This window comes from Protomyctophum parallelum (assembly GCF_964188405.1).
Source record: "Protomyctophum parallelum genome assembly, chromosome: 1".
Classification (NCBI taxonomy): domain Eukaryota; kingdom Metazoa; phylum Chordata; class Actinopteri; order Myctophiformes; family Myctophidae; genus Protomyctophum; species Protomyctophum parallelum.
The window spans coordinates 41,684,273-41,711,035 of record NC_139697.1 but is presented as its reverse complement, the minus strand read 5'-3'; the positions used below and the strand labels follow the sequence as shown (position 1 = coordinate 41,711,035).

The following is a 26,763-nucleotide window of genomic DNA, read 5'->3' as shown; positions in this document are numbered from 1 at the left end:
ACCTTTTTAAGTTTTTATTTTTTTACTTTTCTGCCTTTATTGATAGTATCAAAGTGAAGATGGACAGGAAAGAGGGAGAGAGAGAAGGGGAGAGACATGCAGCAAAGGTCGTCATGAACGGGACTCGAACACACGATGCGGCATGCGCCTGCCCTGGACCACTTGGCCAGCGGGCGTCCGAATATAATCACTTTTTAAAGCAAACATTTTTAACTCAAATCCTTTTCTTCTGGGCGTCCCTGGAACAATATATTTTGAGATGGGGCATCCACGGCATGATACATATAATTTTGGGGGTCATTGACGTGAGAGAATGAAGAAAATGCCAGCTCTCAATCCTCAGCCGAAACGCGTACGTTCCTCTGCTCGTCAGAGGTAAATAAAAACATGTGAAAAGGACATGTATTGAGTGCTGGCATTTTCTTCATTCTCTCATGTATCATCGAGCCTTGGACAAGTTGCACCTATAAGGAGTTTTTTCTTCGGGGTCCTTGACGTGAAAATGTCTGAGCACCACTGATATAGCAACAAACACGAGTTCTTCAGAAGAAATGTATGATTTTAGACGGCATTTGTAGAATCAGCCTCAGTTCGTAATGGTTAAATGATGAACAGGGGAATGATGGCATTATGGAGGAGAGACAAAGAGGGGTTCATGGAAAATAATTCCCACACCGACGAATGCCTGTGCACCGAAACGTGTCTGTTTCTTTTAACTGCTGCTGCGGATCCTATATCATCATTACTATTGATATATTACTGAGAGTGCAGATTTTATTATTTCATTCCTTCTATTCAGAATCTGCACCCAGCGTACTCCTGCACTCTTACAGACTGTCTTTGAGTCGAGCGAGCCTTTCCCTTGAAGTGAATTGATTGATACAAAGCAGGAATGTCAGGTGGACTACTTTGTGTGGCTTATGATTCTGATATAAATAGAAGGTGATTAAGGCGTGGGTGGGAGCTGGCGTGGAGACAGGCGCACCGTGAGAACCACACTCACGCTTAAGAGCACTTCTCCCGTCAATCGTCTACATCAGCCAATCTAATCTGTTTCCTGCGTTTCCCCACTTTTTAGAGGTGCATACTGTAGGAAGGTAGGCAGGAAAAGCAGCCACGGAGATTTGAAATATGCACCGATATTGTGTTATATAATATATAGGAATTATTATAAGGTAAGTGTCCTTTAATTTAGATTCCACAATGTATTTCAGCTGAGCTTTTGCTTGCCATCTTTCATCATCAAAAATCATCACCATTAATCTGGATTTGTTCTAAAATCTCACCCACACAAATGAGCAATGTGTTCTCTCTTTTTTTTTTTTTCTGAAAACTCAACTCAATATTTCACATTTTCATTTAAGCAGCCTATCGTAGGCTATTATATAAAACAAACCTAAGGTGAACTATGTAAAACTTTCCAGTTTCCACGCAATAAATACAAAACAAAACCCATCTCCTCCATTATGTGTCTACGGCTAGACGAATAACCAAGGCCCCTGAGAAGATGAATGTGTTGTCGTCTTTATTGGGAAGTCCGAGTCAACAGCATATATATCAGTGTCAATCGCCTTCAGCTGCTGATTAAAGAGCTGAAGCCAGAACAGGTTTACTGTGACTGCTGTATAATGAATTTTAGGGGGGGGGGGGGGGTTGGGGGGGGGGCTATCCTTCAGACAATTGAAAGTGATTTTGAGAGCTTTTGCAATTCCACCGCACTGATTTGTTGCTTATGGCTCTACATTAAGCCCAGTGCTGGGTTCAAACGTCAACAGCGTCTCTCCTGCCAATCATTTGGTTCTTTTTTTAGTGGAGTGTCTCGAGACCCGACCTCTGTATTGGTATTGATTTGTCTTTTTCAATCAATCTGTCGGCTAATCCACTGGCTCTCAACGCCGGGTCCTCGGACCACGAGGCGGTCTAAATTGGCACTTTACAGGTCTGTAACTCAGAGAGGTATAAATGGTGACATTTATACCCTCTCTCAGAGTTAAATTAACACTGAAGATTTACAGTGTATATTGGGCTCACAAGACGCGTGGCAGGCCGCGGACCAGACATCGCGAAACAGTGGGGCTAATCAGTGCTCCCCAGCTCACCTCTGCTTCCATTGCTGACTGATGCATATCTGATCCCTAGCCCCGCCCCTGCGTGCATGCCATTGGACAGGGAGGTATTGGTGGACGGGGTGATGCCGCCGCCGGCCGCCAGCTGCTGCTGTGTTAGCCGGGGGGAGGCGGGGCCGTCCAGGATGTACTGGACGTGCGCCAGCGGCTTGGGGCCAGCGGGGGGCGTGAGCGAGGCACCGGGGAGGAGCTGGGCCTGAAGCAGGGGCACGGGGAGGGAGGAGGCGGAGGGGTGGGGCTGCTGGGGGACCAGGAGCTGCACCGGTTGGGCGGCTGGGAAGGCCCCGCCCAAAAACAGGCCGGTGACCAATCCGCCGCCACAGCCGCTCACGCCGACGGGGCTGGGGGAGGGGGATGAGGACAGGTACCCACCCCCTGCGGCGATGGGCAGCTGCTGAGGCCCGGCGCCTCCTCCTATCAGAAGGGCAGCCTTCTTGTCGGCGGCGAGGGCGGCGAGCGCGATGGCTCCTTCCGTGGGCTTGCTGGCGATGGGGACGGGCGTGCTGGCGACGGGCCGCACCACGTTGGTCACCACGGTGGAGGCCATGCGGACGGCGCCCAACACCTGCGTCACGCCTCCCAGCTGGCTGAAGGGGGGCGGAGTCCGGCTGCCAGACATCAAGCCCGGGATGGACTGAGAGAGAACCTGCCCTCCTCCTCCACCTCCTTCTCCTCCTCCTCTCCCCTCCTCCCCTCCGTCTGGCCCCTGGCCTCTCTTCCTCTTCCTCTCAGAGCTGTCTCCTCCTCCTCCTCCTCCCCCCGAGCTCCCTTTACTGGAGGAGGAGTCAGAGTGGGTGACGGTGGGAGACGAGGAGGAGAGCGAGGAGCGAGACACCGTCTGGAAGCCGTGCTGGGGGGGGGGGGGTGAAAGAGGAGAATGTGTTAGCTGATGTTGCTCTTTACTATTGCCTGCGTACCAAAAATTCATGTAGATAAACTAGGGATGAATTGTGATTTCTCAGCCCACCTAATCTTTTTTTTTTTTTTTTAAGATATTTTTTTTGCGGCTTGCGCCTTTTATTGATTTTTGAAGGGACAGACAGTAGGCTGACAGGAAACGGGAGAGAGATGGGGGGATGACATGCAGTAAAGGCCGTGTCGGGTCCGGGAGTCGAACCCGCGGCACACTGCGACTGGATTACCAGTCCGGTGCCCAGACCGTTACGCTACGGCCTGGGCTACATTGCAGTATTCATACTTTTATTTAAAGGACCACTTCACCACTTTTCAACTCATCTTCATACAATTGGTCCTCACTAATATGTTCCAGCCCACCTAATCTTTACTTCAATTATGTTTATGGTTTACGGCAGCACTGTTTCCCAAGCAGTGGGTCGGGTCCCAATAGTTGGGTGGCGGACCAATTTTTATCGTAAATACCGGTAGTTTCCTAACATAAAAGAATATATATATATATCATTTCAAAAAACGTTTCATCAATTAAAAACAATTCAAACTTTTTTCAAAAGTAGTTCATGAATAAAATCTAAAATATTCCATAAATGATACTTAAAAAGAGGTTTGAGAAGTAGCGAAAATAGCAGATTTACACGCTTGCAATCTTAAGCTACAAGGTTGCGAACCTTTGTTTAATTGCAGTAGTTCATTAATTATATCCCTGCTATCAACACAGTCTGTCACATCCACTGAACATCAAGGTAATCACCAATGTTATACCATTATATACGTATATAATAGGTCTATATATTTGTCTTATACATACGTATAAATTGTTCATAGAGCAGAATATTGCCTTTGACGTAACATATTGTACAGTAAGCATCTAGCCCATTCTGACCGGGCACCCATTTTGGTGTCGGCATCATGTTATGCTTTAGCTATTTAAAAATAGCAGATCTACAAGCTCATATCGCGCCACCGAGTGGCACGATACGAGCTTGTAGGTCTGCTATTTTTGAAAAAATCAAAGAACGACTGACATTTTTAGAATCTGATCTCAGGTCAGAATGGGTTCATCAGACCAGTGTGTGTCCGGCGGAAACCTCGTATGAATCTGATCTCAGGTCAGAATGGGCTAGAGAGGACTGACGTTGTTTGATTTATCGAGCCATATGGAGTCAAATGTCGATAGAAATCACTTTCAGTGACTTTCAGAATTTGCTTTAGTCTTCCTGCTGTGCAAAATGACAAGGGTTAGCACTTTTGTAGCACGTCAATTGGCTCTATTGAGCAGTGGTGTAAAGTAACTAAGTACAGTACTCAAGTACAACTTTGATGTATTTTTACTTTACTGGAGTATTTCCGGTTTACAGTACTTCTACTCCAGTACATATCACTCAGAGGCAAATATTGTACATTTAATCCACTAGAATTATTTGAAAGCTTTAGTTTAAAAACATACATTACCCGCTTTAACCCTATGTACATTTTGGCCACAATGCGTTGCAATGCGACACATTGTGAGCTTGTAGATCTGCTATTTTCAAAGGGTTTTTATACAAATCACGCATTTAAAAACTATACTATACTAGTATAAACTGTATTCTGCACGTTTGGTTTACACGTTTAAGTACATTTTGATGCCAATACTTTTTGTACTTTTACTAAAGTACAGACTTTTACTTGGTTGACAAGGTCAAACAGGTCAATCAGTCTCAGAAAAACACACACACGCGCGCACACACGCACACACACACACACACACACACACACACACACACACACACACACACACACACACACACACACACACACACACACACACACACACATAATATATATATATATATATATATATATATATATATATATATATATATATATGGTGTGAGATAATGACTTAGGGTGTACCTGTCCATCTGGTTCGTCCTCCTCACTGTCTGTCACCCGTTCTTTACACTTGAGATCTATGGAGCCTTCAGGACACGAGTCTTCTGGATGGGGGAGGGGCATAGAGAGAGAATGCAGAGTTAGCTTTTTTTTTTACCACTTAACCCAGTGTTTCCCAAACTAAACCATAAAAACGTAACAGTCCTCCAGGAATCTCCTTGCCTTAACAGGCTATTTTTGCAGAGTGTTTGCCCACAGAAAAGGCGAATAGCAAAGATAGCTGATCTATAATCTCACAACATGTCTGTCAAGATCTGAGTCTGTAGACCCGCAATTTTCACTGAATGTTTGGCTATTTTCGCAGAATGCTCTTTTCAACTATTATTCATGGCCAGAATAGGGACAGTCTGGGACAGTGGGAAAGTGAGAAAAATACATACACATCTTACACCTTCAAGGCAGGGTGCTGGATCAAAAGTCCATGATGTAGATAAAGATAAAGATTATTTTTGTCTTTCTTACTTAGCCACATATAGGCCTACCATGGCATCTGTATTTTGGCCATTTTCCAAAATGTTCCCTTTTTTTCTTCAGAATTTGTGGGGGTAAAATAATTTTCACTATTCAGAATCAGAAGTGAAATGTCATAAAACTAAGCATATAGGGCAGGGCTCCTTTTTTTTTTTTTTTTTCTTAAAGTGGTCAGTAGACGACTGTACAAACATACCCATGACATCATCATCTCCCTCTTCCTCACAGATGACCATGCGCTCCTCGTCGCTGGTGACGTCCTCGCTCACCCCGCGCTGACACAGCGACAGAGGCGGAGGCCGGCTACGGAACAGACTCACCCCGTCCTCCTGGGAAAACATAGTGAATAGAGGTTAGCTTCATCGTGCCTGTTTAGCTGCAGCTAGTCTGTTTACTGATATCCAACATGACATTCCTCCTCCTCCTTTTTGTGGCATTCGAGGCAACATTGAGAAGAGACAAGAGAGAAGGGGATTCAATCCGAGATCAGTAAAGGTGAATATGGGTGAAAAAGGGGACCTGCATTTTGCATCAACCATGAAGTCAAGATAACAGAAAAATCACACCTGTGTGAACTGAGTGTCCCACATCCCTATACACATCCCTATACACATTACGCTTTTCTGTGACGCACCTGACCCATTTCAGTTAGTGACCAAAAACATCAACCACCACCACCACGATATATGGAAATTATTTTAAGCCATGTTGTCAAAGGAGTTACGAGTACGTATGGTTTTCCCATTTGTAATGAAACCCTTTAATAAATAATACGGGTGTACTCCGTCTCGAGTGTATAAACAAACATCAACAACATCCTACGATCAAAGGCACTCTCCTCACAGGAGTGGAAAGTGAGCGCTTTGAAGTGGAGGCTCGGCTCCCGAGTGATTAAGACAGGGATTTGCTGGTGTTTTCCATAGCAAAGCCCCAGCTGAAGCCTCTGCATCAGCAGCCATTGGAATCAAACGGCTCGTCTACCGTGAGTCGCAGAGCTGAAACCGTACAATATCGTGTGGAGTGTGAGTGGTAGACAAGACATCACCTGTAGCGTGGCAGTGTCTGTTCTATAGTGGTATGACATAAACCTGTAACTAAAAGTTAGGTTTGACAGGTTTGATCTCATCATCCTCTGCGTTGTAAAAGTTATACTTCTGTACAACTACCAAGTGGCCCATGTTATCCTGTAGTCCTGTGCTCTGTAAGTGGGAATGAAGAATTGAGTATTTTGAATGGCGAAAAAAAAAAGAATCATATCGAGCGAATAATATCACTGTATTCCCGTTCAAGCCCAAAACTATTTAGTGGAAACAAGGCATTCTTAACCCATTCTGAACGGGCACCCATTTTGGTGTCAGCATCATGTTTTGCTTTAGCTATTTAAAAATAGCAGATCTACAAGCTCCTATCGCGCCACTCGGTGGCGCGATACGAGCTTGTAGGTCTGCTATTTTTGAAAAATCGAAGAGCGACTGACATTTTTAGAATCTGATCTCAGGTCAGAATGGGTTCGTCAGACCAGCGTGTGTCCCATAGACTGTAAAAAATATGGACAAAGCGTTCGCCGGGTCTAACATGGACGTAAAATGAAGCCTGTTATTCCTGCACTGTAAGTCGCCATCTTTCTAGATCCGTTTGGTACCAGCTGGCCATTGGCTGCCTCCGTTTTGGACCAGCTGGCCATTGGCTGCCCAGACAACGAGGCGGGACTTCCCCCCTTCTTCTCCGTTGGTTTTTATTTTGACTCGAGTGGGAGGGGAATCCCGATCATAGACTGTAACGGTAGCCACGCCCCTCAGAACATACGCAATGTTTTTTTTTCTTTATGGTCATTTTTTTAATTAATGGGACCATAATTTTCCAAAAAGAATATTATGACATTAGAAATGAGACTTTAAACTAGTGACTGGAAGAAGAAAGTATTCATGACCATGTTTATTAAGGTAATACAGTCTAGGTGAAGTTGGGCCAAAATACATGGGCCTCTATGGAGCTATGGGGCTTTTTGGGTCCAGTCCAGCGCCACAACAGGCCATTATTATGAACTACCGATTTCAAATGAGGCTTCACGAAATATCTGGCTGACTGCCCCCCTGGTGTGTCCAGTGGAAACCTCGTATGAATCTGATCTCAGGTCAGAATGAGTTAATGGAGATGCTATGAGCAAGGCCACATGTCCCGCAGTACATGCTGTGCACTAAGCTGTTTTAGTTTTACTACTATTTATTCATAGTCCTCATCCTCATCAAACACTTGCTTTTGCATTGATAGAAAATTCATTAAACATTCAAATGAAAAATTCATGCGCTAGCCCCTCCTATGCCCAGCTTTGTGTGTCTGTGTGTATCATAGCGACGATTTGATTGGCTGAGCATGGAATTGAGACGAATCGGCTGAGCAAAGTACGTATTGAGGAAAAACAGTGAGGGCAGAAAAGTGACTGAAATTATGTGTGATATATGTTGATAAGAGCACGTCCCCTCAATAGTTAGAAATTAATTACTAAGAACTTAGTATTAATCAGCAGAAATGTTAAAATGTTAATAATGTTTAATGGTGCATTTATACGATATTGCCTTCATTCAAAGTGCTTGCAAAGTGCATTACATTCACCAACGGCAGGCAGAAATATGCAAGAGACCAAACTGCTCATCTGGAGCAGTTAGGTGCTAACTTTCTAAGAAAGTGACACGTCGACACGCTTCCAGGAGGAACCGGGAATAAACCTAGGAAGTGTCTGCTTCCCAAGAGGTCGCTCTACCATCAATCAATCAATCAATCAATCAATCAATCTTTATTTATATAGCTCATTTCAGACAACGAGTGCAGTTCAAAGTGCTTTACAGTAAGAGCAAAAATATATAACAAGAAAGAGCGAAACACAACAGCGACTAAAACAGGAAAAGGACATGCAATGATCTAGGTAAAAGCAATGCTAAAAAGGTGTGTTTTAAGATTTCGTTTAAAAAATGTCCACAGATTCAGAGAACCGTAAATCCATTGGCAGGCTGTTCCACTGCCCCGGGACATAGTAGCTAAAGGCGGCTTCTCCATATTTCTTTGTGTTAGGGGTCTCTGGAATCTCTAGGAGACCAGCACTAGATGATCTATTCTAAGGGGTCTGCCGGGCACATATTTAGGAAGCATTTCTGAAAAATAGACAGGTGCATTTCCATTCAATGTTTTAAAAACAAGTAAAATCATTTTAAAATCTATTCTAAAATGTATAGGCAACCAAGGGACTTTAAAATCGGTCTAATGTGTGCTCTACGTTTTGTCTTTGTCAGAACGCGGGCAGCTGCGTTTTGGACCAGTTGTAACCGATGTTCTTTTTAGGTAAGCCATGAGCCACCGTCTAGCCACCGTCTATCCACCTGAAGCAGTCTGTCATTAAAGGAGCATTCAGTGATTTGGAAAACCCCCCGGTCTGCCCCGGTAACAAGATGTGCACATGCAGACAGTGCACATCTGCACGCACTACAGTGGGGGGACACGCAACAGGCCAACGGCACGCACACCAAGGCCCACCCCCGCTTGATCATGATTGGCGGAAGGCCCCTCTCTATCCTGATTGGATGAAGGCTGGGCCACCTAGCCAAAAACGAAACCTAAGGTTTTTTGACCCCAAGGGTTAACTGGGGACAGGGAGGAACTCCTTATATGGTCAGCAGCACACTCTAGTAGGGAGGATTATCACAACAAAACAAACAAATAAGTGATATTTGAATGAAGTGAAATCACTGAATATACCTTTAACAACATGAACCCTAGCATTCCAATTCTGGAATATTGCAAGCGTTGCAGGCTTGTAGATCGTCAATTTTCACCAAAAATAAAGAATAGAGAAAAAAGCATGAGGCTCAGAATACACCTCTTGGGGTATCCAGTCAACGAAGTATACACGGTTTAAGTTGTTAAGTAGCCAGCGATCCGAAATGGTATGCTTTATATTTGTAAAACTCTTGAGTAACCACACCTCGCACTCCATCAGTGGTGGAAAGTAACTAAGTAAATTTACTTAAGTACTTCTACTCCACTACATCTGAGACAAATATTGTACTTTTACTCCACTACAATTATGTGAAAACTTTAGTTACTAGTTTTTATTTTCATTACAAAACAAACATTAACCACTTCAGCCCTACATTTCGGCCATTTGAAAATAGCAGATCTACAATATTTTTTTACTTGCAACAGAGTACTTCTACATTGCAGTATTCATACTTTTATTTAAAGGACCACTTCACCACTTTTCAACTCATCTTCATACAATTGGTCCTCACTAATATGTTCATGGTAAAATAGCACAATTTTTTTCTACTCAGTCTGTGTCTCACTCTCATAGGAGGGCTGTGGGAAGTTCAGAAACCCGCCCACCAGTGACATCATTATTAGGCAGATTTTCTTTTAAACAAAACAATATTTAGATTTGTATTATCGTGAGAACGATGGCTTCCATTTTCACATCGCAACTTTTCAGGAATAAAAAGCCTGCCGTTTCTATTAGCTTGGATTCCCCATCAATGATGTCACTGGTGGACGGGTTTCTGAACTGCCCACAGCCATCCCACATGAGAAAATTATCATGATCATTAGTGAGGACGAATTATATGAAGATAGGTTGAAAAGTGGTGAAGTGGTCCTTTAAGCACAAAATGCGAGTACTTTTTCATCATACCTTCTCCAGGTCTCCCTCTCTCTCCCTCCGTTCCAGGGCGTGCACGGCGCTCTGGGAGAAGGCTCGGGGCCGGGGGTGCTGTGCTCCTCCGTAGGCGCCACCGCGGCGCTCCAAACCCACCGGCCCCCAGGCCGACCCCCCCACTCCTCCCAGCTTCGCCTCCAGCACCTGGGAGTGGAGCTCTGAGGGAAGGAATGATAGAGAGAGAGAGTTAAAATAAATAAACAAGTAAATGAAAACCTGTGCGCCATTTATTCCAACAGAATCCATCCACTAATAGGTTCGCCTGTGTGATGTTGGCCGGTCCAGGAATCCGAGGCACCTGCTATTGAGTGTTTAACCCATTCTGACCTGAGATCAGATTCATAACGAGGTTTCCACTGGACACACACTGGTCTGATTAACCCATTCTGACCTGAGATCAGATTCTAGAAATGTCAGTCGCTCTTCAATTTTTCAAAAATAGCAGACCTACAAGCTCATATCGCGCCACTCGGTGGCGTGATATGAGCTTGTAGATCTGCTATTTTTCAATAGCTAAAGCATAGCATGATGCTAACACCAAAATGGGTGCCCGTTCAGAATGGGTTAAGCAGATTACGTGGGGAGAGGGAGGCAAAATATATGGAGTTTAAGCTCACTGCTGCTCAAATGTGATACGTATAAGCTCACCGAGGCTGTTGCTCACGCTCAAGTTGTTTCAGATAACAATGTTCTATAATCTAATACAGTATATCTTTTAAAAGCATGCCATAAAGGTTAATAAAAAACGATGGCTGTCATATGACGTCATTTCCGAAAGCCCGACGATTGATGATTCATGGGTAAATAACAGTTTTTGTGGTTCTGTACTGTGACGGCGGTTTTGAAGTGAGGGACGTGCTCTTATCAACATTCATCACACATCATCTCTCGCAATTCAGTCATACTTTTCTGCCCTCGCTGTTTATCCTCAATGCGTACTTTGCTCAGCCGATTCATCTCAATTCCATGCTCAGCCAATCAAATCGTCGCTATGATACACACAAACACACAAAGCTGGGCATAGGAGGGGCTAGCGCGTTAATTTGAATGTTTAATGAATTTTCTATCAATGCAAAAGCAAGTGTTTGATGAGGATGAGGACTATGAATCAATCAGTCCCATTGTCTCTGTGTGAATGAATGCACGCACGCACACACACACACACACACACACACACACACACACACACACACACACACACACACACACACACACACACACACACACACACACACACACACACACACACACACACACACACACACACACACACACACACACACACACACACACACACACACACACACACACACACACACACACACACACACACACACACACACCTGTGCTCTCAGACATACTCCTCTCCCGTGCCTCCTTGGGGGTCCCACGGCCCTCTGACAGAGACTTCCTGCGTTCCTTATTGCACCACTTCCAGTCTGGATGGGCTCTGAAATGAGCCTCCTTCACCTGGAGAGAGACACAGAGATTTAGACGAGCGAGAGGGACAGAGAGACAGAGAGAGAGAGAGAGAGAGAGAGAGAGAGAGAGACAAAGAGAGAGAGAGAGAGATGGATACAGAGAGATAAAGAGAGACGGGAGAATGTGGGGGTAGACAGAGAAAGGGGAGCATAAAGAATGAAGAGTAAAAAGAGAAGCTGAAAATAGACCATGAAAACGCGTAAAAGCCAGATAAGCCGTGAAGTGGTTCCGTGGCATTCGGGGCGGTACCTGGAAGGCCAGGTCGTGGTACTGCTGCTTCTCGTTGGGGCCCAGCGCGTACCACCACTCGCCCAGGATCTTGCTGACGGTGCGGTTGTCCTGGTTGGGGTGCCTCTGGTGCACCAGGGCCCGGTGGCGCTTACTGAAGATCATGAAGGCGTTCATGGGCCGACGGATGTGGTCTTTCTCCCTCTGGACGGAGAGATGTTGGGGGGGGGGGGAAGGAGGGCAGATGGAGGTATAGACAGTTAATGCCTGGTATATTATTACAACTCCACACGGCACGTTACAGACTGCGGTCTAACTACATAACTAGGAAACCTCAGGGGAACTCATTTCAGGATCCCCTCGTAACATTTCCCCAATCCCAATGAATTCAACGTTTTTGTGAGTACAATTTACAATTTAGGCATTTAGCAGACGCTCTTAATCCAGAGCGATTTACATTAAGCAAGAACAAAAAAGCATGGGAATACATCACATAAAAAGCATTTATCATGAAACATGCGTAAGCTAAGACAGTGGAATATTTATATAATGAAACTATACATAAACTATACATGTATATACTATACTATGCTATACATATGTACTATGACGTGCTATGACTACATACAATGCAATTATAGTGCTGTCTACATAACATGCTATAAGTCTGTATCAAATGCTATCTAAGTCTACAGAAATGCTATCTAAGGGGGTAGGGTAAGTACTATGGGCCATGATGGAGTCTGAAAAGGTGGGTTTTCAGACTACGGCGGAAGATTGGGAGCGATGCTGCAGTTCTGACTGCAATGGGAAGTGCATTCCACAGTTTTGGAGCCAGAAGGGAGAAGAGTTTGGGACGTGTGGAGCGTTGTCCCGGCATTTTTAGTGAGGGTACTTCCAGCTTCCCTGCGTTGGCTGATCTGAGTGCGCGGGAGGGTTTGTAGGGTTCAATCATACTTGCAAGATATGGGGGAGCCATACCTTTGGTTGCTTTGAATAACAGCATCAGAGTTTTGTATTCTGTGCGGGCAGCGACCGGGAGCCAGTGGAGGGATCGGAGCACGGGGGAGACATGTGAGAATTTTGGCTGGTTGAAGACCAAGCGAGCTGCGGCATTTTGGATCAGTTGGAGAGGCTTAAGTGCACATGCTGGTAGGCCAGTAAGGAGGGAGTTACAATAGTCGAGTTTTGACAAGACTGTTGAGTATGTGATGTCCCTTGTTTTGGTAGCCAATCAATGTGAAGCACATCAGAATGAGCAAAAATTTTGAATACTAGCACAGGCTGCTACTTTCTGTCATTGCTGAAGCGAAGAGAAGAGCAGCATTCAGATTGGTTGGGTAACTCATTTGAATCAAGGCTGTCGACTCTCGCTGGCACGAGAGCCCGTCCCACTAGGAGTCGGACTGGCGAGAACATCAAACAGGTTTGATTTTGTCTGCGGGGGCTGTTAGCTGACTGCACCACTGGGGTTGTCACACTAAATAAGTGACGGTCGGTTAGGGGCACATGTGCTGTGATTTTCCTCGGGATGTGTAAAAAGCGGAAAGACATCTTCAGGAACGTTGAGTAATTTGTAGCCAGCTTTAAGATGTAGAGAGGATTATTAGTTGAGTGGTAGACAGAGTAAGACAGGGAAAGAGTGCCAGAGAGAACAAAAGTGTGAAAGGTTGAAAGATGGGCAGACATCACTGCTTAAGAAATATGGAAGTTACTTAATGAAGCATGAATTAAGGCGCGAGTGGGCGACGTAATAGACTACTTTGTTTTGTAACTCGGCAACACACCATCTGCCTCTCTGTCTGTGTATCTAAACCAAGGAAGGATGGAACTCAGTGACTGTCTAGTTTCTTTTTCCATCAAAGGCACTAAAGAACTGTCTGTCTGTCTGTCTGTCTGTCTGTCTGTCTGTCTGTCTGTCTGTCTGTCTGTCTGTCTGCCTTCAACTATCCCTCTGCAAGGTGGGACAGGCTGTGTGTCTGAATGTCTGTTTTTCTGACCTTCCTGTCTCCGTCTTTGGGCAGGGCACTGAGGGACTGTGTCCGTCTCTTGATAGGGCCAGTGGAGGGTGCAGGATCGTTGGCCACACCTGGGAAGAACCTATGGAGATGCGCGCACACACACACACACACACACACACACACACACACACACACACACACACAGACACACACACACACACACACACACACACACACACACACACACACACACACACACACACACACACACACACACACACACACACAGAAGTGAAACTGGCTGCCCACAGTAGACACAGGAAGCTACGATAGATTGTTTACTTGTGAAACCTGAAGTAGAGGATGGAGGCTGTTCCACACAACAATGGGTTCTCAGACTTATGTCAGTGCCAAGTCAGTATCAATCATTATTAATACGTTCAGTGAATTTGTAGTACTGGAAGATAATATTTTAATTAAATATAAATCACACTTGTGTGAACTGAGGGGCGCCTCACTCATTTAAACAGTATGCTATTGTGTAAAACAAAACCAGTCACAAGATGTGTATTTATATTGGCCACATGTCGCCTAAACAAACATTAAAAGTCCATAGACTTGGCTGCCATATGATGTCATTTAAAAGCCATGCATTGGAGGAGGTAAAATATACAAATTAACCTGTTTCTTGAGGGGCACTAGCCAATCCTATATACAGTTTTTCTCCCTACACGATTCATATTTGCCATTGACAATGAAAGGAGAAATTAGGTCATATGTCCGTCAAATATGACTTAAATGTGTGGCAATACAAACACCAAATGCCATTGCCAATGAAGGGAAGATTTACATCATATGTAGACGTTCAAATCTGCAAAAAAATCACATATACAGCTTTTGTCCCCACACGTCTCATATTTGCCATTGACAATGAAAGGATAAATTAGGTCATACAGTATGTAGACGAGCAAATCGGCTAACCAATAACATAAATTCAGTTGTTCATGAGATGTATGTATGATGATGATTAATGTTTCTCTATGACCATTTCCGTTGGGACTAACTAAATATGTATAAAATAGATAACACAAAAAGTAGTACAGTACTAGTAGTATGGAAATGTTAAATGAAAGTCAACGTTTTCAACTATTTTCCATTCTGTGGTAAGGCATGTACGCTAAATTTAGGTAGGTGTAGAATCTGCTACATCGCAGGCTAAAGCAGAGGGATATAAAATAATACCACATTTTCAGTAGGCTACTGTGAATGTACACACAACACAGCATAGCTGTAAAACAGGAATAGGCACGTTCAGAGAGCCTTGTCAAAAAACCTGGAAAGTTTGCTTGCCTATAAACAGTCAAGGCTGTCTTTAGACTCTTCTAATTCATCTTTCTCGTGGACAGTTTTGCTACAGAAGTCAAGGATTATGTTACAAGGAGAGGAGGAATGAGTCATTCGAGAATAACACTTGCCTTGACTCTGAGTCATGATATCTCATTAGTCGTATAGGCCAAGTATTAGTGCAGCAAGAACTTCTGATATAAGGCATGGCCAGTTTTTGTCTCACATTTATGGTCTGTATTTTAGGGTGCAGTGGGAACACATCAAATCAACACAAAACCTAATACAGGAACATAACTACTATGATAATGACAAACAACAGACAACTTCAACAACAGTAGTCGATTTTCTAAGAGAGGCTAGTTTTTTATGTGCTACCTTTAACGATTTCCTTTTATTAAACTGTGTTCCTTATAGTGAAACCTCAGGAAGACTGATAGAGATGTTGTGTGATACAGTTAGGCCAACATAAATGTATGATATATTTACTAGCAATTGAGAGGAGAATTATACAATCATTGCATTATGTTTGTGATTGTTTTTTTGTGTGTATGGATTGGTTAGTCTGTGCATACTTTGATGATAAATGTAAAATATACAGACATTCCTCTCTATGGCCACATCATGCCTACATATGAAAACTATTTTGAGCTTGTAAATCCGCTATTTTCTAGACTTAATAATCCATCCATCCATTATCCGGAGTCGGGTCACGGCGTCGAGGCGTTCCCAGGCCAGTGTGGCGATATAATACCCCCATCTGGTCCTTGGTCTGTCAGGGGGTCTCCTCCCAGTGGGACGAGCGATAATGTCAATTCTAGATTTCTAGATTTCACCGTTACCTTAGTTTTAGTAATTTAGTACAATAACTTTAAATGTTTCAAATTGGGATGCCAGGGTTAAAGTGTTTATAAAACGGTGTAATCGCAGGTCGTAGTGTTCAAAAACATTCCAAAGTGCCGATCACAACAACACAGCGGAGGAGGAGGCAACCCGCACGAGCTCCACGGTCGCCATTGTAATGAATAGGGACTCAATTTCCCTTAATGAACCGGAATCTTTAACCCATTCTGACCGGGCACCCATTTTGGTGTTGGCATCATGTTGTGCTTTAGCTATTGAAAAATAGCAGATCTACAAGCTCATATATCTGATCTCAGGTCAGAATGGGTTAAATCTTAAAGGATCTCAACCCTAGTCTCGTCTCTACTCTCTATCTGCCCTTGGTTTCCTGTCTCTCTATACTGACCTATCTGAAATAAAGTTTAACAAAATACAAAATACCATAAATACATATGTATATATGTATATATATATATATATATATATATATATATATATTCCTCTTTTTGTTTGTTTGTTTTTTTAAGAACGAAAGCAAGGGAGAGAGTCAGGGTCAGGGAGAGAGAGGTAGACGCAGACAAGGAGACAAAGAGAGAGAGAGAGGGCAAGTGAGCCCTGGAGTGAGACAAGACTGCTGATGAAACAGATGCTCTTGTCGGGCCTTTACAATACAAACCACAGTTATGAATTTTAGTGCAAGAACAGATGCAAACCAGCTGCAGTCATAATGTGAATGCCGAGAATTCTATAGCGTTCAAGGGAAGGCCAACTCTTGGGGGCAGCAGCAGTATGCACTATGTACTATTTGCCATTTCAATATATTACATTTGCAGAGAGCCAGGGCAGAAACCACTCGCTTGGACCACAATCTTTTTTAATGGTGTGCGAAATGAATGTAGCGGAGCAACGCAGACTTAAACTATGTTAAGTAGACAGTTCCACAGCAGACAGCACTTATTGAGTTCCAAGTTGAATTTGGAGATTGCACTTCAGTACGTTATACAAAACAGTTCCTTAGCATCAAAATAAAGTCATAGTCTAACAGTATTCAAACATTAGATGTGCTATAAGTTATGTAAGTATACGTAATGCTCACACATAGTGGACAGTTCCTTAGACTAGAGCCATGCCCTAGTTAAATCTGAACTCTGGTGTTAAACAATCTATACGATATTCATGATAAAGTTGGTGATATGGCACAAACAGTGGGCCTATTCAAATGTAAAGTATTTTGGTTATCTTTTTGTAACAAGAAAAATCACACCTGTGTGAAGTGAGGGGCGCTCTTATCATCGTACATCATCCATTCATTGTCAACGGGAATTTTGTGTAGGACAAAAATAGCCGATTTGCTTGTCTACATATGACGTAATTCTCCATTCATTGTCAATGGGAATGTAATGTTTGTGTAAGAAGACAATCTAAGCTATAGCTGAATACAGCCCCTCAGAAATATTAAGCTTAACTAGACGCCAGACAGTGTCTGTGTCTTGAACGGGTATTACTGTTATCTCCTCCTGGCTCCTGTAAGGGACTATCCATATAAGGTAGGGAGTTTATGATTAGGCCTACATTTTCCTGGGAATAGTGTGGGTGTAATAACTAACCACTATATATATATATATATATATATACACTTTATATAAGCCATCACGCACTTTATTATATTCTTCCATAGATTGAAAATGATAAACATTTTGCATTCTTCAAATCCACCTTTTTTTTCTAAAGTGGACATATGGCTTTATAAGGTATTGGAATATTTCCAGCAGAACTCTTTGCATGAAGTCATTGCATTAAAATTCCACTGCTGCATTAATGACGGTAACAAAGGCTTGTGATGTTGACTTGCGCTGTCCCACTTTAATAAGCCAATGAGTTCATTCATGAATAATGGAATACAGATAAATCACTTTGCTGTAGTTGCGCGATAAAAACAATACATAATAGTGAATGCATTACCTCTGTTCTATTCAATACGTTTCAGTGCAGTTCTGTATTATTGTTATATGAGAAAACTGGCATATGGACAGGGTTGAATCACACTGTCACTGCATCACATACCACGTGAGAAAACAAAGTAGCAGTTGTAGCAAGAACGGAGACGGAGCCAACATATGATCTAGGCCTAGGGCATATGGGTCTTCAACAAAAAACTGAAACTGAAACTGATGCCGACTTCCTATTGGTTCACCAACCTATGAGCCCGCCACCCCTCCCTCCGCCTCCTTCTCCTCTTCCCTCCCCAGTAGAACACAGTGGAGAACACTGACTTTGCCAAATTTGGAGCCCCTCTGCACTGTTATTGGTTTAGCGAAATATAAGGTTCACTCCCACTCCTATGCCACATTTCCCGCTTGACTTGCCCAGGCTTTTTTTCTCCTTTGAAAACAAAACACCTGAGGCTACTACAAAGCTTGCTAAGTATTTAGGGTTTAAGTGGTTAAATGAAAAATTAACATGAGAAGAGATAGTGTAAACAAAAAATCACACCTGTGTGAAGTGAGGGGAGCTCTTATCATCGCACATCCTCATACATCATCTCATTCCGGGCAATCACAATTTGCGTCCTCACCTTCGTCATCAATGTTTGTGTTACGCAATGTTTGTGTTTACACAAATTGTCCATTCATTGTCAATGGCATTTTAATGTTTGTGTAGGACAAAGTTTGTGCACACACACCAAAAGGTGGACATAGGAGGGCATAGCACGGTCCTCAAAATTGAGACTTGAAGCTATAAGAAAGTTTAATATGCAACACAATATTCAATATCTAGTGGGGGTTCCTGCTTCATCGCTCTCTCAGAAAAGGGGTCCATGGTTTGAAGACCCGTGGACTAGGGTAAAAAATAAATAACCCAGCAGAAAACATATTTAGAACTTACGGGTCGTCGGTGTCACTCTCCGTTTCGCTGTCAGCTCCGCCCCTGTCAGTCGGAGGATTGTCATTGTTTGGGGGCGGGCGTGATGGAGATCCACGCTCCATGTCCGATTGGCCAGTTCGTCCTTCACTCACCAGTGCTACACCACAACGAGGCTCTGGAACAAAACAAAAAAGTGACATAGTACATTGTTAATGTCGGCGCACAAGATAGGGCCCTGAAAGTCATGAAGTGGGCTCCTTTTCTGATTTTCTGAAAGCCAGACATTGAAGGTCCTACAGCTCCTCAAAAAATGGTAGAGATGTACTAACCACAGAATATTTTCCTTATTGAAGTTCAAATATAATTATTTTGGGGGGTCACGTCCTGAAAAGTTTGGGAACCCTTGGTCTACTCAAACAGTCATGGCTGCAAGTGATGAAGATGAATGTGGTTGACACCGCCCTCGTCAAGTGGACTGATAATGCCCGGTCACGTAATGACCCCTTAAGTGGGCCCTTGGAGAGGGAAAAGGCAGAAGAATTGGCAGTGGGCCTGGGAGGACAATTTCAAGCTTTCCATAGGTTGGTTTGAGTAATTTACAAAGAGATGTTTTAAGAAACTCCACTGGTCAGGGAGGCTGCTGAAGTGTCACAAATAAATGGCTTGAGGACCAGCCAAGTAATGGCCGAAGCTGTCCGTTTCATTAATTACATAAATACTATCATCCCCTTATTGTGATCAATTTGACCCAGACATAAGTGATCACTATAGGTGTCAACAATATTTTTATTCAGTAATGTAGGTGGCGTCCATAAAAAAGGCGTCACCTGGAGTCAGATTATACACAGTTGAGTTGAAGCCCGCCCATTGCAGGTTGGGATATTTTCTCAAGCAGTAAGTACAATACTACATACAATACTACATGTACTTAGCTACTTTACCACACTGCGAACGGCACATATCAGAAGACTTTGTCACACGTTCTGGCCTCACGTTCGTTCGCTCACTCGCTGTATGTTAGGAGCTGGTGTTGTAATGCACTCAATTAAAAAGTAATTGTTCAGCATGTCCACTGCCTGAACGGGGCAACAAATAGCGATGATTCAAAGGGTCCTAATTACACCTTGATTTACAGACCGTGGTTCAGTGTGATATGTTGTCATTGGGCTCGGAATTCCAAACAGCCAACACTCCCCCAAGGTCCCCCCCCCCAGCTATTTACATATTCTCTTCACGACTGAAGTGAATTTACCCACTTGAGACTTATTTATACTCAAACCTGCTATTCCTTTTCAATTATACTGACGTGCCCAAAAATACGGATGCCAGGTTTAAGAGTGGTTAAGCTGTGAAATGTGTACCGAATATCGTTGCTGTTGGGCAGAAACCTACCGTATCTCCATATTTCAACTTTCAATATTTATTTTTGCAAAATGAATGCCATACTTAGTCATACTACAGTGTCACACAAAAGAAGCAAAAATAACCGATCGGATCGGCGATCTTTCCTTTTTTTCCTTTCAAGTGAAAGTTAAAGTGGTTGGGTCGGAAAAAGAACCGGAGTCGGTTCCATCATATTTGGAACCGTTTATGGAACCGTTTTTTATCACACTATCAGAGCTGGTTATGTGGACCTGGCGTCTGCTATAAAATGACTATACCAGTGGAGTTACAGACTTGTAAGGGACCATTTGGAACCCTATACTAGGAATCGTTTATGGGTGAGCGCTAAGGAATCGGAACCGGTACGGAACCGGAATCATTAAAATCCTAGCACCAACAAGAGCTTGTGGCTAAAGAATAACTACATTGATCCACTGGAACACAGGTTTGTTTTTCTCCACATTTACAACGTTTCCACCCAAGAGTGACGATAATACTAGACCTACAACAATGAAGAGTGACTCAGGCAGTAAACATTTCAGCCTCCTGTTCAGTGTGTGTGTGTGGCATGAAGCAGGCGCCATGATGTCAGTCACATTTCCAGAGTGGAAGAAGAATAAGGGGCGGGGCAAGGAGCTTACCTTTGCTCTGATTGACAAGTTGTTGGCCATCGGCAGGCTGGGCAGGCGCTCCGGGTTGGCTGGGCTCCAGGAAAGGGACCAATGAATGCCAAGGGAACACTGGCACCGACCGAGGCTCCACGTTGGTCCAAACTGTAGGACGGGAGAGAGAGAGAGAGAGAGAGAGAGAGAGAGAGAGAGAGAGAGAGAGAGAGAGACGGATAGACAGGAAGAAAGAGAAAGAGAGAGAAGTGAGACAGAGATGCAAACTAATAATAACTAATAATTACAAAATGAACTTTTGTGTGCATCTGAGTCATGGGATTGCAGGAGTGGATTTGGTTTGTCATTTATTTTGAGAGCAGGTACAAATGTGACCAATCAATGACAAAGTGCAGACAAAATGTTTGACCTCCTCCCCCCCTCCCACACACACACACACACACACCACTATACACCCACCCCACCCCCCAAACAAACACACACATGCATACACAGCATCCCTTAAGGTAGAGTTGAAGGGTCGTGTGATGTGATATGATTAGAAAACCTGTTGTTTTAAGACAATCCAGGCTAGTCTACTGACTGCAGTCTACGCACACACGCACCCACGCACACGCACGCGCACGCGCAACACACGCACGCACACACACACACACACACACACACACACACACACACACACACACACACACACACACACACACACACACACACACACACACACACACACACACACACAGTAGTGCTTGTAGTGGTAGTATTCGTAATACATCCTATACTACTGTACATACAGTAGTATATGATATGATTACTCTGAGAGTGAATGAGTCAGCAACTCAAGACCAAGACCAGGCCAGCAGCTCACAACATTAGTTCTTTCAAAAAAAGCAGATCTACAAGCTCACAACACATCACAAATGTGATGCGGCATCATGAGCTAGTAGGTTGGTTATTTTTGAATAGCCGAAATATAACGTAGGGTTAAAGGGATAGTTCATCCAAAAAAATATACTTATTTTCTTTCAATTACACACCATGGAGATGTCTTTGTTTTGGTCGTAAGCCAATCATTTTATCTCCACCGGTCATAAAGTAATTGGCTTAGGAATTGATAAAAAACAAAATAATCTCCATGAATTTAAGGCTCCATGGGGTAAGTAATCGATAGGAAAAGATAGGTAATTTTAGGGGTGAGCTATCAAGTTAAACTGATTTTGATGCTAAATTGTCTTAACTATATCATTTTACTCAAGGGATCCCTCAAGGATCTATTCCCTGGGGGTCCAGGGAATAGTACTTCTACTGCCAGAGCAGACTGAGTGACTGACTATCCTAAACGATACAGAGCCACCTCTCTGACAATATCGGAGGGACAATTTGTTTCTTTTTGGACCACAATTATTATATGAGACGATTCTGAGATGACTCAATGTTATTCTCTATAGAGAAATGACTTCCGTTAGGGTTAGGGACAGGGTTAGTTATTGGGGCGAGTCAGACTAGCGCTCCGTCGGAATAATGCGCCGACGGACTTCGGTACTCAACACCAATGTCATAAAACATTTGTTGAAAGATGTCAGTGTCAGTTCAGGAGAACTTTGTCAACAGGACAATTTTGCATTAAGCTAATAGACATGCTCTCATTTCCCCCCCTTTTAGCCTGCTGTGTCAAATGTGTGTGTGCTGATTGAAAGGCTGTAGGCAAATTGGAATTAGGACTAGAAGCCAGAAAGACAGGGTATATTGGATTAACCTACAGAATGCATGGATCAATTTGGGTCATGAAGGAAAATAAAAATGCATCCCTTCCAGTTCCAGGGGGGCAGTCAGGCAGATATTTTGTGAAGCCACTAAGGAAATCGGGACTTCCTGAAAGTTCATATAATGGCCTGTTGTGGCGCTGTCATTGGGCCCAACTTCACCTAGACTGTATTACCTTAATAAACATGGTCATGAATACTTTCTGACCAACAACATATGATTAGATTTTCGACTTCATGACTTTCATTCTGACTTTACTACAGTGACTTAATTAATCATGAATCATTAATCACTAAAGCCACACGGTTAAAAATAACAGAGTGCAAATTAGAAGTTTTACTTCAAAGTCCTTTCTTTTCCTGATGTTTCAAATGTTTGACACTGTGACCATGCCAGCATTTTATAACTAATTTCTTTGCGGTTACTAATGTGTATTGGAACAAATTAAAGTACACTTTACACTTAAAGTACACTTTTAACAGAACTATACGTAACTAAAAGCTTTTCTGAAATAAAGCTCTTCATAGCAAGATAATGAATACATGAACGCTCGCCCAGGTCAAAACCGGTGAACTCGGAACGGTCGGCACCAGGTGTTTCTAAACGTAACCTCAGTAAACCTAACCTTATTCTTAATCTTAAAGATGGAGTGCCATGATTTCCCCCCACCTAAAACATTATCAGGTACTATGAATATACTAAGAGGAATATTGTTTTTAAATAAGTGTACAGAAAGTGTTAAAATTATGTTTTTATGTGGCCATACCCACCAGATCATTAAGTATACTTGGTTTTCACCTTAACACCACCAACCTGAATTTAAGCCTCGCCCACAGCTGTGGTTGCATGATAATGAGGGAGGGGTTAGGGTTATGATGTCACTAAAATTGTGTATTTCAATTTGGTCTTTTGACTCAAAGGCTTTCAGCTTTCAGGAAGAAGCCAAAAATACACAGGGAAGACATATTTGAATATTATAACCACAGTCACAGTCTATTAGACTAGTAATGTTAACTCGATAGACACATACAAAACAGAAAAAGTACATAAATCACGGCACTTCATCTTTAACTTCAGTAAAGCTATGCCTAACCCTAACCTTACTCTTAACCACAGTAAAACAAATACAAGATTACAAGAACCGCTGGGGTGGTCCACGATTTGGGTCGAGTCTTCCAAGGGAATAACACAGCCACAAAAGAGCACACAGAAAGAATCCAGTGAGGGCGGGGGGTGGGACAACCTAAAGACATGAAATGACACATTTTCAATCATGTGTACTCTCCCACAATGAATGTATAGTCCTATCATACATAGGTTCCCAGGTTTAGACCATAAACTAACTGACAGTGACCTCTGTTCTGCAGCAGCAGCAGCAGCAGCACTGTGTCACGCAGCACGCTGATATTTAAGTATTTAAACAGTGTATTTATAGCTAGCCATTTACAGGCTGCCCCCAGTGCTCGTTTCATATGGATATCGAGATTCGAAGCGAGCTTGGCTTGTCCTGCTGCCGGGGCTGCCGACCTAAGCATTAGAATAATATCGACTCTGGCACGGTTCTCTGTCTCATTGTACTCACTGGAAGAAGTCACCCCTGGATGAGATGAGGTGTGAGCTAAATATCTAGTAAAAAGCATTGCATGGACAGTGTGTGCCGGTCTGTAGTAGTATGGCCTCCTGCACTGTCTCTGTCCAAGTGTCGTCCTTGTGCCGAGTGTGTCAGCACAGCATGTACTGTGACACTCTGTAAAGATGTCAATACAACAGTGTGTTTCTGCACCAAGGTCACTAAGACATGTTGTCGTTGATTATGCTTCTTTATGTTATTTATGACTTCCGCCTGGCGACTGAGGAGGTGCTCCTTACTGTGACTGTGCATAAAGAGAAGACTTTTATTGATCCCGCGAGGGAAATTCAGTCACCAAAAGGCAATGTACAGTACAGGTTACACCTAAATGTGTAATTTACCCCGCCACTACTCGGTCTTCTTTCTTTTTCAATCAAAACGATGGAGCTTGCACAACAAGGAATTTCACCCACTGATGTGAAAGTAAAGCTCATTCTGATTCTAAATAGTGTTGCATCTCTGCTGAGAGCCAGAAACTCCCTTCCAGGCGACGCAGTATAATGTTTCCTCGCTGTTAGTACACATATTATTTAAAGTAAGACTTTAAGTGCTGCAACACCAATGTGAAAAGGTGAAACTCGCACAGCGGCTATACAGTACATGGGTGCCGTAACCTTACACTCGCAGTCCTCACAGAACCTTTGCAGATGCCAGTGGGAAAAGCAGCACCGCTGTAACTGCTGATGCTAATGAAGAAGCGTTTTGCAGGCGGCCGTATCACAGCCACAGGCGCTCTTCTTCTGCCTGACGCCTTTATTTGTTTCTGCGCTCTTTGTGTCTCCGAGGTGTTTAAAAAAAATGTATGACAATCGCTACACTGCACACACAGGTGGCTGGGAAAGTGTTAAGGAGAGGAGTGTGTGTGTGTGTGTGTGTGTGTGTGTGTGTGTGTGTGTGTGTGTGTGTGTGTGTGTGTGCATATCTGTATGTGCTGTGCAGAGGGAGAGCCGTTGGTTGGATGTGTTGATGTACCGTATATATATTGTGTGTGTGTGTGTGTGTGTGTGTGTGTGTGTGTGTGTGTGTGTGTGTGTGTGTGTGTGTGTGTGTGTGTGTGTGTGTGTGTGTGTGTGTGTGTGTGTGTGTGTGTGTGTGTGTGGTTCTGGGTGTCTATAAGTGGAAATATCTCTGAAGTACATGAATGTGGGTTTATGTACTAATATTGTATGAATCTGGATGTGTGTGTGTGTGTGTGTGTGTGTGTGTGCTTTTGAGAGAGAGAGAGAAAGAGAGAGAGAAAGAAAGAGAGAGAGAGATAGAGAAGGAACACTCCTCCTGTAATCAGCCCAGACCTGAACACTTTACTGCACTAATTCTACAGAGCGAGACACCGTATCCATGACAACACGCTGGCAATACGATTACTCCCCCCCCCCCCCCCTTTTTTTTGCTATTGAGAGGACGAGAAACATTCACATCACGCCCGAGCTGCCCTTGGTGCCCTGTCTGAGGTTGTTGATTGTCTGCTGCTACATTTAACCGAGTGTGTGGGTGTACGTGTGGGTGATGCGTGTGTGTGCGTACGTGTGGGAGATGCGTGTGTGTGCGTGTGTGCGTGTGTGTGTGTGCTGTGAGCACGTAGTGTGCGCATGTTTGAGTGAGTACACGCCACGGCTGAATGTGTATGTGTATGTGAAATGTCCTCATTGCCCCCCCCCCCCCCCCTCCTCTCTTTTGTTCTATCAAGGCTAGCATGTCTAGACATGTCAACATTTCAAGGCTTCAGCGAGAACTTTAGCACAGAATTATCACACACAGTACCCCGTACATGCAGTGGTGTAAAGTAACTAAGTGCATTTACTCAAGTACTGTACTTAAGTGCAATTTTGAGGTATCTTTCTTTCAAATATTATACCTTTACGTCACTGCAATTATTACAAAACTTGAGTTACTAGTTATTTGTAGATTTCAAATATTATACCTTTACGTCACTGCAATTGTTACAAAACTTTAGTTACTAGTTATTTGTAGATTTCAAATATTATACCTTTACGTCACTGCAATTGTTACAAAACTTTAGTTACTAGTTATTTGTAGATTTGTGCCATATCACAATAGCACAATTAATATCCAAAATCACATGCAGACAATATCCAGTCTAATATGATGATATGGATATAATATTGATTTGATACTAGGGATGTCCCGATCGCGTATGTTTGCTCCAGATCCGATTCCGATCATTTGAAAATGTCGTGATCGGCCCCGATTTCCGGACAACCCTAATTGTGAGCACAATGAGCACTTTTAACTTTTGAGTTATCAAAGTACATTTTGATGCCACTACTTTTGTACTTTTACTCAAGTACATTTTGAATTCCGAACTTGCATTTGTAATTCTACAATAGGGTATTGATACTTGTACTTAAATAACACATTTGAGTACTCCTTCCACCACTGCACACGTGCACTAGAGATGGGACGGGAATAATGATAGTTCTGCAACCGGTTAGTCGACATCCTTACCCGGTTAATTAACTTTTAGTAAGGCTGA

At 43.2% G+C, this 26,763-nt stretch overlaps 1 protein-coding gene across 7 annotated transcripts in view; it reads right to left on the bottom strand.

Moving 5' to 3' along the window:
• The window catches only part of cica (capicua transcriptional repressor a), a 53,279-nt gene that overhangs the window by 13,869 nt on the left and 12,647 nt on the right, over nt 1–26,763 (bottom strand). For 5 of the 7 annotated variants that reach the window (XM_083778769.1, XM_083778773.1, XM_083778771.1 and 2 more), the window contains exons 4-12: nt 20,897–21,028; nt 18,894–19,047; nt 13,860–13,959; nt 11,881–12,063; nt 11,493–11,619; nt 10,126–10,307; nt 5,644–5,776; nt 4,938–5,020; nt 2,100–2,976 (exon numbers count right to left, since the gene is read on the bottom strand). In XM_083778769.1, the coding sequence (XP_083634895.1) occupies nt 2,100–2,976; nt 4,938–5,020; nt 5,644–5,776; nt 10,126–10,307; nt 11,493–11,619; nt 11,881–12,063; nt 13,860–13,959; nt 18,894–19,047; nt 20,897–21,028 (1,971 nt within the window). The remainder of the gene's footprint in view (nt 1–2,099; nt 2,977–4,937; nt 5,021–5,643; nt 5,777–10,125; nt 10,308–11,492; nt 11,620–11,880; nt 12,064–13,859; nt 13,960–18,893; nt 19,048–20,896; nt 21,029–26,763) is intronic. The other 2 variants (XM_083778774.1, XM_083778772.1) reach the window with 2 other exon arrangements.